The sequence below is a fragment of the Centrocercus urophasianus genome, unplaced genomic scaffold, assembly GCF_019232065.1.
Source record: "Centrocercus urophasianus isolate 14NV4802_14NV808 unplaced genomic scaffold, USGS_Curo_1.0 seq_11, whole genome shotgun sequence".
Lineage (NCBI taxonomy): Eukaryota > Metazoa > Chordata > Aves > Galliformes > Phasianidae > Centrocercus > Centrocercus urophasianus.
Window position 1 is genome coordinate 24,763,761 of NW_024884253.1, and position 15,085 is coordinate 24,778,845.

Sequence of the window (15,085 nt, forward strand, 5' to 3'; positions counted from 1 at the left end):
AAAAAGAAATCATGAGGAGTGGGATGATACAAATTTTAAGACTGATGTGGAAAATTAAAATTAAATCAATGACTTCTTGAAATTCCATGGGATTGAAAGTGTCAACGATTTATTTCAAGTCCGTAAAATAGTATGTGTGTGTTAGAAGCTCACTTCACATTATTAACATTGGAGCTGTTTAGATTTTTTATAGCAACTGACCTAGTGACACCTATGCAAATTCACTAACATATTCACTTTCCCTGTCCTTATGTATTTGAAATTTTCCAAAGATTTCCTAGCTATTCATTTTATTTCATTCTTGGGGATCATTGTCTAAGACACCTTTAATGATCTTAGCTGATAAAATCTTGCAGTATATCACAATTATTTCAGCCGCTACTCACTCATAGAATCATGAAATCATTTCAGTAACAAAAAATTCAGCTATCACCTAACACCAAGTCCACCACTAAACCATTCACTAAGTGCCACATCCACACATCTCTTAAATACCCTCAAGAACTGAAACTCTACCACTTCCCTGGGCAGCTCATTCTGTTTCCTAATCACACTTTCATGAAGAAATTCTTCTTGATATCCAATCTAAATCTTTCCCTGGTGCAACTTGAGATAATTTCCTTACATTCTAGAATATTAGAAGGCAGTCTAGATTGAAATGTTGTCACAGCCTTTAAAGAGTTAAAAACTTTCATACTAATTTATGCTGTTTCTGTCCATATTTATTCTTGTTACAATACTGCTCAGCTCAAATATCTCTTTTCCCTGACTGTTTATCTAACAAAACTTAAAATAAAAATAAAGATCTGACTGCCTCTCAACATCTTTTGTAGTTCTTTTATAAGACAGGTTGTCTAGGCCCTCAATCATTCTAAGACACTTTATCATTTCCTATATGAATTCACCTTTATAGTATAGATGGTCAGAATAACTCCCACCATTTGTTTGTATACCTATATTAATACATCCTCCACAAACAAAATGTTAGATGCATTCTACGGCTACATTTTCATCATTGCTTTTCATAAGCAAAATATAGTATGGTTCATAGGCACTCTGCTGTGGAATGATACTACTGGATATTTATCTTCTACCATTTGCAATTGAAAATACTACCGTTCACAAAATAAATTCTTACAATACAATTTGATCTTAAATAAATGTATTCATTATGCAGCATTAGATATGCTCTTATTTCTATTATTCAGTTTAAATTAATCCTACTTTGTAATCTTCCCAACTGAATTTCCTGTTAATCATCATTAGCAGACTACTATATTTTGTACTAAATAAATTATTGAAGAAAATACAAAAGGTCATTCCTAAATGTCTGTAGAGTACCTGTGAAGGCAAAGGAGGACAGACTCCTTTCATAAATATTTAAGAGAAGAAGCATCTTAGTTATTATGAATCTCTCTTCAGAGAAGTTTTCTGCTGACTATGAAGAAAGTTTAATCAGAATAGCTAAAGTTAAAGCTGAAGAAAACCATGAAGTTTCCTAAGTCATCTAAGGTTGGAAGTGGGAGTAGATATGAGTAGGGTTCTGGTCTCTGTAATTCTACCCACAGTGGACTTGATAGTGCATGTTGAGGATGACTCTGAATCAATACCTTTCATGATGACCAGGTTTACATTTTTCTGTCACACTGAAATCTTTCTCAGCTATACTATTGTTGTTTGTGGACATGTGTGCAGCTATGCATTGTCTCTTCTGAAAACTGGTTATTTGAAATAGAAGTTCTACATAATTTATTCAAGAAAACTATTTATTTAAGATACAGCTTTCAGTTTTGTCAGTAAAAACAGAATCTCTTGCAAGAACAAGAACTGCCTTCCCACATAGACAGGGGAAAGTTTATTAAGTGATGTAAAGAGAAGGATTATAACTGAATTCAGCAGAAAGAAATATGTTGTGTTTTTTTTCAGAGTGCATTCATTTATGAAATACATTATCATAGTATTTCATACCCTACGGGGTGACACGGTAGATAAAAGAGGAAGTTGAACTCAGTATTTGGTATTCATGGCCAAAAAGCAGAAAAGAATTGAACTCAAGATTGCAAACTAGTAAAGGTTAAAATTGCTTCATTCTAAAATTACCCATTGTATTTTGATTTCTGTATTGTTTGAACTCTTAACACAGAAAGATTCAAAGCTGCAGTACTTAAAAGATGTTACATACATTAGCACACTCTGTGCTGCATTTCCATAACCTGTTCTCTCAAGGCCTTTTTCTTCTGCTGTGCTACAGGTGCTTAAATATTTTTTCTTCACTTGGGGAAAATTACATCAAAGTAAAACCTACAAGATAAAAATACTTTTAAAAAATCATTATTGTTATCATTCTATCATTATGTATATATTTCCATTTCTAAAAAATACATTTCTAATATAATTCTATCATTAGATATATTGCTATTGCTAAACAAAAAGTGTTTGAGGTAATCATGAAGCCACATACTCAGTACATGAGATTGAGTCCTAACTTTCCATTTCTTGGGCCATGTGAAGTTACTACTTCTGGAAAGTAGTTCCACTCTGTAAAGGGATACATACTTTTGTAAGTAAAGGTCTAGTAAATGTAAAGTACTGCATAAAGATAAATTTGCTTAAAGTATAATGCATCAGCTTAGAGGCAAACCCTTGCATTCAGCACAGATCAGCACAGAAAAGCAAAGAAGTGTTTTTCTGCCCATCTAGGCAGTGTGCCAGTAAGGAAGGAGATTTGCCTCTGAATCTGCAAATCTGCTCCAGCATAGCACAAAATATTCAACTATGTAACACAGGCAGAGGGAAAGAAGCAACTGGTCGATATCTCCAGCCTATTCACCCTCTGAAAACTTTCATACACAGAATAAAGCCAGAAAGAGCCCAGTGCAAAATCAATACAGTCTGTAATTGCATCTGTGAGATGAGAATGAATATGATTACATATTCAAATGAGGCATTATTTCCTTCACAGAGGAGATTAAAAGCATCAGTCATAGAATTGGACAATCGGAGAATTAGAGAATCATTAAGGTTGGAAAAGATCACTAAGATCATCTAGTCCAACCATCAAGTCAAACTAGCCCTTCTCACAGGTACAAAATATCTGAGTCGTAGCGAATGGGAATCAGAAAATACTGTAATGCAGTGTGATGAACTAATTACTCTCATTGAATATGGTCTCTTTAAAGCAGAGAACAACTTTAGCAGGCTCTCATACCCAGAAAATATGCTCTTGCTCCTGATGGCTGTTCAAGCTTGTCCTACTGGCAGATATGTGCTTAGATATACGAATTTATAAAACATCTATAAACAGTGTTAATAAAAGGCTTACACACTAAAGAGCACACACACACAGGCAAAGGACCATCTCCAAACAAAAAGAGGAAAACACCTTAACTCTGCTGGAGAATTGATCTGAGGGCAGGCTGGAGGTACTACTGCTCCTGGCCCCAGTTTCCACCCAGAGTACAATATACAGTGACAGGTAGCCATGCGGCACTGGCATCACCTACTCATGGCAAGTGCCACTAAATATGTGAGAGAGAGAGGAGTTAGAAAGGGCTTCTTTAGCCAAGGCATTTTGAAGTGTGCCTTCACAAGAAGTACACACACAAATTACACCTTCAAATCAGCGGTGTTCAACTTCTATCCTCTTCCATTTGTATTAACCACTGAAAATTTAAGCATCTCATTACTAGAAAGAGGAAGAAATCATGCAAATCAAGTGGCAAGGAAAATCAATTTCTTATCAACTGTGTGGCAAATAGCTTTAAACAGATTCACAGATCTTGTAATCAATCCCAAATAGCAACATGATTCCTTTGGGCTATACTGCAGAGATAAAGCTCCATGTTTATGATAAAGAAGACTTTAACTTTTCTTGGAGAGGCTGTGAAACAACAAGAAATTCTACACATCTTTTTGGCTTCTCCCTCAAAAACAGATAACAGAGGCCTTTGTCACAACACTTCTGACTTATTTTTTTTTTTATTTTTCATAAAATAGCTTATAAAATAGTGTATTTTTTTATAAAATAACTAATGCCTTGGGCAAATACAGCAACAGAGAAGAGTAGAAACTATTTGAAATTCCTTGCATAGAAGCTGTAAAAGTAATTGTGACATGTTAGCTCAAAATAAGAAAGCATTTCATTACACTGCAGATGGCCAGGGTGAAGGGAATATGCAAAACAAAATAAAATATGATGAGATGAAAAAGTGTATTAGAACAATTTGATTTATCTCCTGTCTGGGAGTTTTAAGAAACAGAATCTACAGAAGTCTTAAATTAGAGGAATGATAAGCACATACTTCAGATTTGTGCTTTTTCTGCTTTTAATGATATAGCTTCATTTTATCCAATGGTTTTATTGCTGTAGCATTTTCACATCCTTAAATTATACTTCTCTGGGCAACGTGATATGTGTTGTGTCTCCAGAAAACTGTGATTCTCAAAAAGCTCTGACATTCTCCTTTTTTAGTTACAGCTTCTGTTAGGAACATAAAAGTAAGTTTAAATGTTGAGGAGACATTGTGTTTATTCAAAGATCACTTTGCTGTATTTTTCATACCTTCATTCTCCAAGATATAGTCATGCCATCTTCCCCCTATTTTTCTTTGGGAAGTTCTTCAAAAATGGAAAATTTCAGGCCTGCTTCACTCTTCATCTGCTGCTTCTCTTACTGTAGCATTCTCATCCCCATAGTATTTGATACTGAGCTGGAAAATTGTTAAGAAAGAAAGGACAGTAGTCTATTGTATTTACTATATTGAGCATAGCTGGCAGGATTGCAGTACAGATGAAGCAGCTGAGTGGGAGTAGACCACAGGGTGCACTGCACCAATCACATCTGTTTCCAGCTGTCTCTGACACTACTGTGGAACACCAGCTGAAAAATGTGTCTAGGATACAGAACAAAATCATAGAATCATAGAATCACCAAGATTGGAAAAGACCTACAAGATCATCCAGTCCACCTATCACCAATAATTCCCAACAAACCATGTCCCCCAGCATGACATCTGAAAGTTTCTTGAACACCTCCAGGGTCAGTGACTCCACCATCTCCACAGGCAGCCAGTTCCAGTGTCTGACCACTTTCTCAAAGAAGAAATGTTTCCTAACATCCAACCAGAATCTCCCCTGGCACAACTTGAGGCCCTTTAGTCCTATTACTAGTTACATGAGAGAAGAAGCAGATCCCCACCACACCATTATCTCTCTTCAAGAGCAGTAAGGTCACCCCTGAGCCTCCTCTTCTCCAGACTGAACAATCCCAGCTCCCTCAGCCATTCCCCATAAGACTTGTGTTCCATACTTTCATTGCCCTTTTCTGGTCACGCTCCAGAGTCTTGATGTCTTTCTTGTTAGTGCTCAAATTGAACACAGTGCTCAAGGTACGGCCTCACCAGAGCTGACTACAGAGCAGTGATCACTTCCCTCCTCTTGCTGGCAACACTGCTTCTGATACAAGCCAGGATGCCATTGGCCTTCTTGGCCACCTGGGCACACTGCTGGCTCATGTTCAGCTGCACATCAATTGATATCTCCAGGTCCGTTTTCTCTGCACAGATTTCAGACGCTCTGCCCTAAAATCCACATCCTAGTCTCTACATAGAATTCCAAATGCATGGCAGAGTTGGTTGGCACTCAAAAATGGCTCCTGCTTGCATAGTAACAAGTAATTGAGAATTAAGGTGTCAAACAAAAAATACTCTCAGCTAGATTTTCTAATCAACTGTGTGGTATGTATAGGTCTGATTAAAATCATTAGTGTCAATGCAGAATTAGTGAGTGCAGGTGCTTAAAAATTAAAGGTCTCCAAGCCTGAAGAAAGGATGAATGCTGGAGTGTAATCTTAGTGTCACTCCATGTCTGAGTAAACACAGAGTTAGTGACCTCTTAATGGCAGAGGAACTTTTAGCAAGAACACCATTATTCTGTTTTCAGTTGCTAAAAAGAGATTTTTTTTACCTACATTTATCTAGAAGTCATAAAAAAGCCTAGGTAAAAAAAGTGAATGAAGTTGGCATATTCTCTCCACCTGCACCACTGCATCAGAGTCTGTAACTCATAGTAATGATCATATTTTATTTTACAGATGTGAACATGCCTTGTATCTTAGCCAATACATAGGATAAGCTCTACGCCTTAAGAAGCCAAATAAGAATTTAGTGAGAAATAATGGTGGGAATTCATTTGTATAGTAGGCTGTACAGAGCATAGAGTACCCTGATCTTCTCTGCTTGCATTATCTTGTAGACTGCTGCAAGTATCCAGCAGTGTCAATGGACATTAACAGAAAGCAACATAAGTTAACTTATGTGACCACCTAACAGTGAATTAAATGACATGAATAACCACTGTGTTCAATACAGATCCAGTCTTAACGTTTGACTACTGCTTGTACTGTAGAATTAGCACAATTTCTTCCATAGCTTTCCACCACATGAAACTTTTCTCTTCCTCTTTTAAACAGCACACAGAATGCAACGTCTCGAGGATTCCAAACAAATGAATATGCTGATGCCCAGCTTCAGGAGATTGTCAGAAAAATGCGGGAAAGGACCACAGCCTATAAGGAAAAGCTGAAAGACCCTGTGTTGTCCTCCCCTGAAGGCAGTCCTACAGCTTGTAAGTGACTCTAGAATACATGAAACAGTTGTGTATCTGTTGAGTGTAAAGAAAATTCTGTTGCTGGAACAGAAAATGCTGTGATAAAATTTTTCAGTCAGTAAGTTTACCTTACCACATCACATTTACTCATTGAAATGGGTCAGCTTGTGCCCAGTGAAGTCAAGTTATCTGTAAGTATTTGCAGTAAGCCAGGTCCCATGGTACAAGTTCCTTTTGAACCACATTACTGCAGAATTTGAGGGAAAATTTTTGACAGTGTCTAGAATTGCCTCTGTCAAGCAGTTTTATATATTTTAAAATAGATCCCAAATACCTTTATTCATTATGATGAATCTAAAATTTATGAGGAAACATATCTATCTCACTAGTAGATACAGGCCAGTTCTGTAGTGTGAAAGTATACAATATTCTATCCATGACAGCAATCTTCCAGATACACTGATTTTATAATCAGTCACGCATTTCAAACAGAACAAACTCATCTGAAATTCATTAAATATTGACTTTAGATAAAATATGAAACGTCAAACAAATATAATGCTCTTCCTCTTTAGAGGAAAATTTGCTTTACTTTATTTCTTTTTCACAAAGAATCGAATGTGGTGATTTGATATTCTGCCATTTTGAGATGTTTATTGTTTATCCAGTTTTTAATAAACTTGAAAAAAATAGTGTCAGAAGTATAATGAACTGTATCAATGAATAAAAGAACTCCACTTTTTTTTTTTGTTTTAAATTACTCTTCACTCATTTACCTTTTTTGTTCCCCTCATAGAGCTCACAATTATTTCTTTCCGGTCACTATTGATCCACTTCTTAAATTTGCTTCTAAGATCGTGTAGCCTACTCAGAAGTAAAACAACCAGAATTAATTGGAAAAATATGTGGGCAAGATTATCCAGCATAAAATGGAAGAATGGAAGGAATGACACTAGGCTTTCTCACCTTAGAAATATACAAAATCATAGGCTTCCCACTTGTTTCACCTGCTGTGTCGTGTATCAGATCTCACACAAGGGGAGAACTCTGCCTGTGGCAGTGATGTTTTTTCTAACCTCCATCCTAATTGTACACATTATATGCAACAATCTTATAGCAGGAAATGCACGGGTGAATTAATGAAAGCTGAATTATGAATTACTCCAGTCTTTTATGGCACTTGTTCTGGGCACTGCCCAAGGAACTGCAGTAACATATATACTGCACTCAACATGAAGTTGGGTGATAGTATTATTACCAATGATTTTATTACCAGTATGACTATCACTATTAGCGATAGCAGATGTGTGTGATTATATCAAATGTTATTTTATTCTCCAATCTGCTTTCTAATGTACTCAGTATTACAATAAATTGTAGCTTTAATCACTGCCAAGTGTGTTTAGAAGAGTTTTTTAATATGATGAAGGTCTTGTATTTGTTAAAATAGGATATTGTAAATTAAGCCACTGTTAAAATCTCACATTTTGTGGCATTCTATGTCACTAGCACCATCAAAGAAGAAGCCTCCACCCCCACCAAAAGAAGAAAAGAAAGAAGAAAAGAAAGAGGAAGCAGAAGCAAAGCCAGAAGAGGATCACTACTGTGATATGCTGTGCTGTAAATTCAAGAAACCTCCATTGAAAAAGTATAAGACCTATCTAAAGCTACCAGACAGCATAGATTCATACACAGGTAAATTAAAAGCTGTGCTTTAAAATGGGGTAAAACCATGTTGAAGTGATTCAGTTTAACATTGTACTTGCAAGCCAAAGTAAGATCTACATCCTAGTTTGCAATTCAGAGGCATACATATATTGCACCCTGAAGAAATTTAATTCCAAATAGGGAAAAGAATGAAAACTGATGAGAGTAGTAAATATTTAGAAAGACAGGGCAGTTTCTCTGTTGCCACAAAGTTGGTGTATAAAATAACTGCAGTCTCTTGATCTAGATTCTGTCCCATTCATTAGGGCCACTTAATTCTTGCCAGTTATAGCATGTACCAACAAAACATTCTGAGCTTTTTCAGATGCATTAAATTTTAAATGCTTTCACAAAATCTTCTTTTTGCCCTTTTGCAATTTCTAATGTAATTCTTAGTTTCAACCTGTGTCACTTTATCAGCCTGTGCTAATTAAAAAAGGGATAATTATAAGCAGGTCTCTCTGCAGGAAGGTTCCCAAATACTGCATTAACATAACTATGTCTAAAAGAATAAGAAAAGGTTGTGATTTCATATCTGTAAATGCAATGTTCTGTCTTTCAGATCGCCGTTACGTAGCTTGGCTGATGCTTGTGACAGTGGCCTATAATTGGAATTGTTGGTTTATCCCCCTTCGATACGTGTTTCCATATCAAACTCCAAGTAATACAATATACTGGTTTGCCATAGACATCATCTGTGATATCTGCTACCTGTGTGACCTGCTGGTTTTCCAGCCCCGAGTGCAATTTTTAAGAGGTGGAGATATAATAGTAAGTATAGCAAGAGGGATTTCCACAGGTAGTGACTATGCATTGAAGTACATTATAGAAATCTGCTAAGTTTTTTATTAATGTACACAACTTTTTGTACACGTACATGTAATGTACACAACTAATGTGCACAATCAAATCCACACAACTTTTTTGGTTAGCAAAGTATACCTATATTCTTCTTCTCTGACCTTTTATTATTCAGTTTTGGAAGAAGAAAGCATATCTTTTGGGCTGCATTCTGGACAAGCATTGGAATTTTACATATCAAAGTCCTTAAAAATAGTAGAACAGACTAGAAAATAACAGATGCAACAGGCAAAATAAGCATAAAGTGCTTTCTTACCAGGAGTAAATAGGTGCACCTTTATTGGAATGAGTGATTTTATGATTATATGCTCATATGTGCATATACATTTTGGCATGTTTTATGTGAAACATTCAACTTTCCATTCACATTATTCAGGAATCACAGCTGAAGACATCACATGTTCTGCTAGAGCTGGACAGGATGTAAATGTTTTCTTACTGATAGTGAGATTGTAAGATTTTATAAAAACAATCTCAGGATATTTAAACAATTATTTATTTGAAATCTTTATGGGGGGAATATATATATATATAAACAACTCTGCCTTTTGCTACTGTTTTATATCTTCTTTTTACAGAATAATGCAAAATAAAACCATTAGCACATGCCTGAAAAATGGTAAAGGCTTACCTTCAACATATAAATAGGGCATGTAGAGCATTAACTTTTCTTAAATATCTTTCCTACTTTCTATTCTGTAACATTTTATAGAAGAAAACCAAATGCACAGAACAAATGAGTTTAGAATTTCCATGTGACACTATTATGCCCAATAAACAAAAAATTCAAAATCATATATATTCAAAATCAATTTGGAATTAGATTTACTTCACTGCTTTTATGTAAAATTCTATATATTGTGCATAAAAGAAATTGCTAATACATTTACAGAGGAAACTCAGATAGAGCTACATAAATAAAGTGCAGATAGATATTGAATGCAGTGCAATGTATTTTTCCATGCCTAGCCATTCAGTAAGTGGTAATCTTGCTGAAATCCTACAAAACTCAAGTTTTATGAACAAGGTTTAAATTGTAATGGAGGAAGCTAACCTTCCATTTCCCTGAAATAAGACCACTGAAGCTGTTTGTACAATACAAAGATTTTAGTGAGTGAAGAGATCATCTTCTGCTGGATCTCCTGCATTTAATATAATGCCTAAAATGGTGAAAGTAAAAAGTCAGAATGGAAATATCTTTAAGATTTTAAGGCTATTTTTAAAGTGCTCCTGGTATAAATTCAGTAAGTATAATAATAGTTACATTTCTCTGCTCTTGTGATTTGCCCTTCTTATTAAGGTATCAAGATCAGTTCCAAAGGACAGTAATTTAAAAACAAATGCCTAATCATTACTAATGAATGCAACATTGATTATTATAATACTTAAAATGCTAGTATGTTAATGTTGGCTTTCAGTGAGCTAATTTTGTACAGCTCTATTAGAATCATTCTTTGCATTTCTCTAGAAACTACTGATGTCAAAAAGTTCTTTTAGCCCCGGAATTGAAAAGTACTGATCAAGCAACATCTGGTACAAAGACTTTGAGAGGGAAGAGGCAAATAAAGCATACTTCATTAGACAAAAGCTCAGATTTGGATAAAAAGCAGATAAACCCCAAGGTCTAATGAAATTTAGCTTAAGGAAAAATTGGTCTAATGAAAATACTATTTCTTTATTGGATTAATTGATATTACTCCATTCATTCTTTCAGACCATTATTAATGGGAATATTAAAAACTTTATTATTAGAAGAATATTCTTACCGTAGAGTAGCAAAAATCATTCTTGACTTGTGGTTCTTGACTACACTTTTTTCTCTTTCCATCATCACTATAGTCAGACAAAGCGGAAATGAAGAAATTCTATCACAGCACTGTAAAGTTTCGGGTAAGCAGATCCTTCATTACTGGTGTCAATACTGTTGTTTCTGTCAGAAGGATTCTATGGGATCTTTTCTTTCCCTGAAAATCACAGTTGATTTTAAAAGTCAGCAGAAAGAGTAGAGTTGATGGCATGTTAGTTCTATCTGAATATGGTGTTGCTTCATCCTTATAAATGTTATTTACTTCTAAAACGTAATAATTACAAATGCAATTCTAAATAATAATAATTTGACAAAGTAAAATTAGTAAAATTCACAGAATCATAGATTATTAAGATTGGAAATGACCTCGAAGATCATTTATTTGAACCATCCACATATCACCAACATTGACCACTAAAATACATCCATAAGTACAACATCTATGGATGATATGGAAAGGAAAAACATCCAAACACAACGAAAGCCAGTTTCAATAATAATAATAATAATGTTAATAGTAATGAGATCCTATGATCCCATGATGAATATTCTGTGTGCAACAGATGGCTTTTGCAGGCTGCAAGCAAAGAGTCTAATTCACCATGCCTTCACACTGCTTTATGCATCCTGGCTTTAAAAGCAGTAGAAATTTCATGTGGATTTCTCTCTACGCCTCTGCTTTCCAGCCACATGTCTATCGTTTCAGTCTTGTCAGAACCATAGTTGAAATAACAGAATGTATTAATAGCCAAACATCTGAGACTGTCAATAACTCCTATGAAACAGGTGAAAATCTCAGACATGAGAGACTTAAAAGTAGGGCAGAGCAAAACTGTTGCTGTTTCCAAAGAGATAACCTTCCCTAACACTACTTTGGTTGTTACAGGCACAGCATGCTGACTGTTGAAATTTTATACTCAGTCATGATTTAATCTAAGTAGGTTTTTGACAGCAAGTAAGTGCATTACAATTATTTTGGATTTTAAACTGATCTCTTTGCTCTTCAACAGCTCGATTTGATATCAGTATTGCCATTTGACGTTCTATACTTTTTCTTTGGATTCAACCCAGCATTTAGGGTAAACAGGATGCTAAAGGTAAGTTCTGCTTTAGTGATAGATGACTAACCACACATAAATGCTTCTAAAAGTCAGTGAAATATTGTTTATAATATTTAGGAATATGGAGCTTAGAAATTGGAAAATGTCTTCAGGAATCATCTGAGTCTACGCAACATCAGTAAAATAAACAACAAAGAATACAAGTCAAGATATATTCTAGCCAACCAAAGTCCTTACTCTTATTTTTCTTGTGATTTCATTTCCTACTTTCTAAAGGTGTCTTGTGTTTAACACTGATTCATTTTCATTATTTGAATTTGATTAATCATAAATTACATCTTTAATTTTCAAAGATCCGAAACATGCATTTAAGAACCAATTAATGCCAACATATTTTCTCCTTCTGATGGTAATGACAGATTCTGAAAAGCAAGCATGTGAATTTTAAGGACAGCATAAACTGTACACAGCATATATAAAATTCATAAACAGAGTTTTGTTATAGACTCCAAAGATGTGGAACGTGCAATGGAGAGGCTGAGGTGGGGCTACACAGCAGCCCTCTCCCTCCCTTTCATTATACTTAACAGACCACTGCATGGGTTAACAGGTTCCTTGCAGGCAGGGACAAACCCTTCTTGAACTCTCTGTGCTATATAGGCTTTGCATAATTCCCTTCCCCATTTTAATGGCTAAATGTGACTTTGGAACCATTGTCTTTTACTTTCTGTTGGTAAAACTGCCTCTGCAGTCACAGTCACGATCAAAATACTGAGTATGCACATCCAAAACTATTATTGATAGTTGTGTGTCACAAGCTGAAAGTTTGTTTTTCTTACAAATCATTTATGAAACTGTACCTGACATATGTAGTCAAACATTGACAGTCGGCTTTCATTACACTGAAGGTACAGATGGAAACTATGAAAACAAAATGATGGTACTCTTCAGTTTGCAACAAAACTTCAAACTTCTATAAGTCAGACTGCCCCTCTGCTGCCATCTCTCACACAGCTATAAAATGCAATGAAATATTGACAAGAAGGTTCAATCTCTACTGCCATACTACCAAAATCTTTCTCCAACATTGTGGGTTAACATAATAAAATAAGAGGCATTACTTTCAGAGTGGTCCTCATATACCCATTTCAGGATGCAGAAGTCATTCATCAGCAGAAATCTGACCTCTAGAATGAGTGGGGCACTCAACACCCAAAACATTCTTTTATTCAATTTACCTCTTTGCTTTGCAGTTCATCTCTTAGATAAATTTATAAAGAAAGTTAGACTGCTGCAAATTACATTATTTTCAGAATATGTATGTGAGCAACTGTCAGTACTACTGAAGAAAAAGATATGGGATGGAGGAGAGTGATTGGATTACTTTCACTTCTTTTCCATTCAGCATAACACATTCTTTGAGTTCAATGATCGTTTGGAAGCTATCCTGGACAAAGCATACATCTACAGGTATGTGCTTATTAAATCCTTACAATATGCAAACCCAGGCACAGAATACCTTCCGTTTGATTTCATAAGTTGCCAGTGAAGTACAGGATGGAATTTGGTACATCTTTAACAGTTCCATTTAAGATTTTTTTAAAAATCTTTTTATCTTTATTGTAATCATTCAAATAATAAATGTAAAGCTTCATTCACATGGGGAATCCTGTCCATCTCAACTGGCCTGCTCAAGTACAGAGGCTATTTTCAGGTGAGATGTTCACCACTCTGAGGCTCCTGTCAAAATTTAACTTGTTTGAAAAATCTGACAGAATTTTCTTTGGCTAAGGAGCTAAGGAATGGCATCGTAAGGTTTCTAATAGCAGTGTCAAATCCTCAGTACTTGTTTATTTGTAATTAATAGTCATGAGCTTGAGCCTATGTCAAAATTTTTCTTCAAATATGCTCTACCCATGAACTTGGAAGTTTGATCCTTCACTACAATCTTCGAATGAGAATCAGTTCAGTACAAATCTCAAACAGTGATTATAATTCTTGTCTATTGTTCTCAGCTTCTGCATTTCCCAGAATTTTGGTTCCAATTCAGGCAACTCATGGACATGGATATGGCAATTTTCACAGCTGCCTCAGCAGTCAGTGTTGCTAGAACTCACCTCGTCTACTCTTTCACTAATCCTATCAGCCAATAATAGTGTCACCAGTCCTAGATTATCCTGTGTGATTCTTTCATCAACAGATTTCTTTGTCTCAGGCATGGGACAGGTTGTGCTCCTTTGTGCTTCTGCAGCATGAATACTATCTTATTAAAATAAAGACTAACATCTTATTTTATTCCAGAAATTATTATGCTTGTAGACTTGATATTCATACATTGCAAATGAGATATTTTGTGTAATGTAGAAAATCAAAAAGGAAGTTGAAAAATTCTTTTCACAAACTCACTAGTTTGAGTTTGTAGGAATAGAGCTAGCAAAATTTAATACATCTTATCTACCTATTATGTTCGATTTGGTACTTGCCCAGAGAAATACAATATGCACAGTATGAAGGGCTTCCAGAATCTTTGTTAAGGCCTCAGCTTACCTGCCTGGGTTCAAACCTGTGCACTAGATCCAGCATGGTCAGTACTGTAATATTGGTAGATTATGTCAGCTATCTTCTGTTCTTAACAGCTTACAGTCCTACGCAGAGCTGTCCTGGAATCACATCAACATTTAAACAGAGAAATGGCACTCACCTGCTGGCATCCTAAAGAAGAGTGCACATAGACAGATTGCTCAGTGGCATGGAGATGCAAAGGAGGGCATGCAATGGCAAAAGAAGAACAGGCAAAGGAGAGCATTCTATTGAAGAAACCACAAAAATAGGATCTCCTTTTAACTTTATGGACCTAATTCAACCAGACTTTATTAAATTTTCATTTAACCACACTCTCAGTTACTGTACACTCAAACTGTACTGCCTTTAGCTTTAGTAGATAGTGTCAGTACAGAGCAGTCTGAGTGTTTAAGCAAGTCCTGTACTTTTCCTTCTGTTTATCCCTTGGATACATGAATGTTTGAGTGGAAAGCTAAGTCCT

At 35.5% G+C, this 15,085-nt stretch overlaps 1 protein-coding gene across 1 annotated transcript in view; it reads left to right on the forward strand.

The window, feature by feature from the left end:
- Positions 1–15,085, forward strand: part of CNGB3 (cyclic nucleotide gated channel subunit beta 3) — a 56,579-nt gene that overhangs the window by 20,403 nt on the left and 21,091 nt on the right. Inside the window, exons 4-9 of the mRNA XM_042834651.1 lie at positions 6,470–6,612; positions 8,116–8,301; positions 8,876–9,088; positions 11,018–11,064; positions 11,992–12,078; positions 13,448–13,512. Coding sequence (XP_042690585.1) covers positions 6,470–6,612; positions 8,116–8,301; positions 8,876–9,088; positions 11,018–11,064; positions 11,992–12,078; positions 13,448–13,512 — 741 coding nt within the window. The remainder of the gene's footprint in view (positions 1–6,469; positions 6,613–8,115; positions 8,302–8,875; positions 9,089–11,017; positions 11,065–11,991; positions 12,079–13,447; positions 13,513–15,085) is intronic.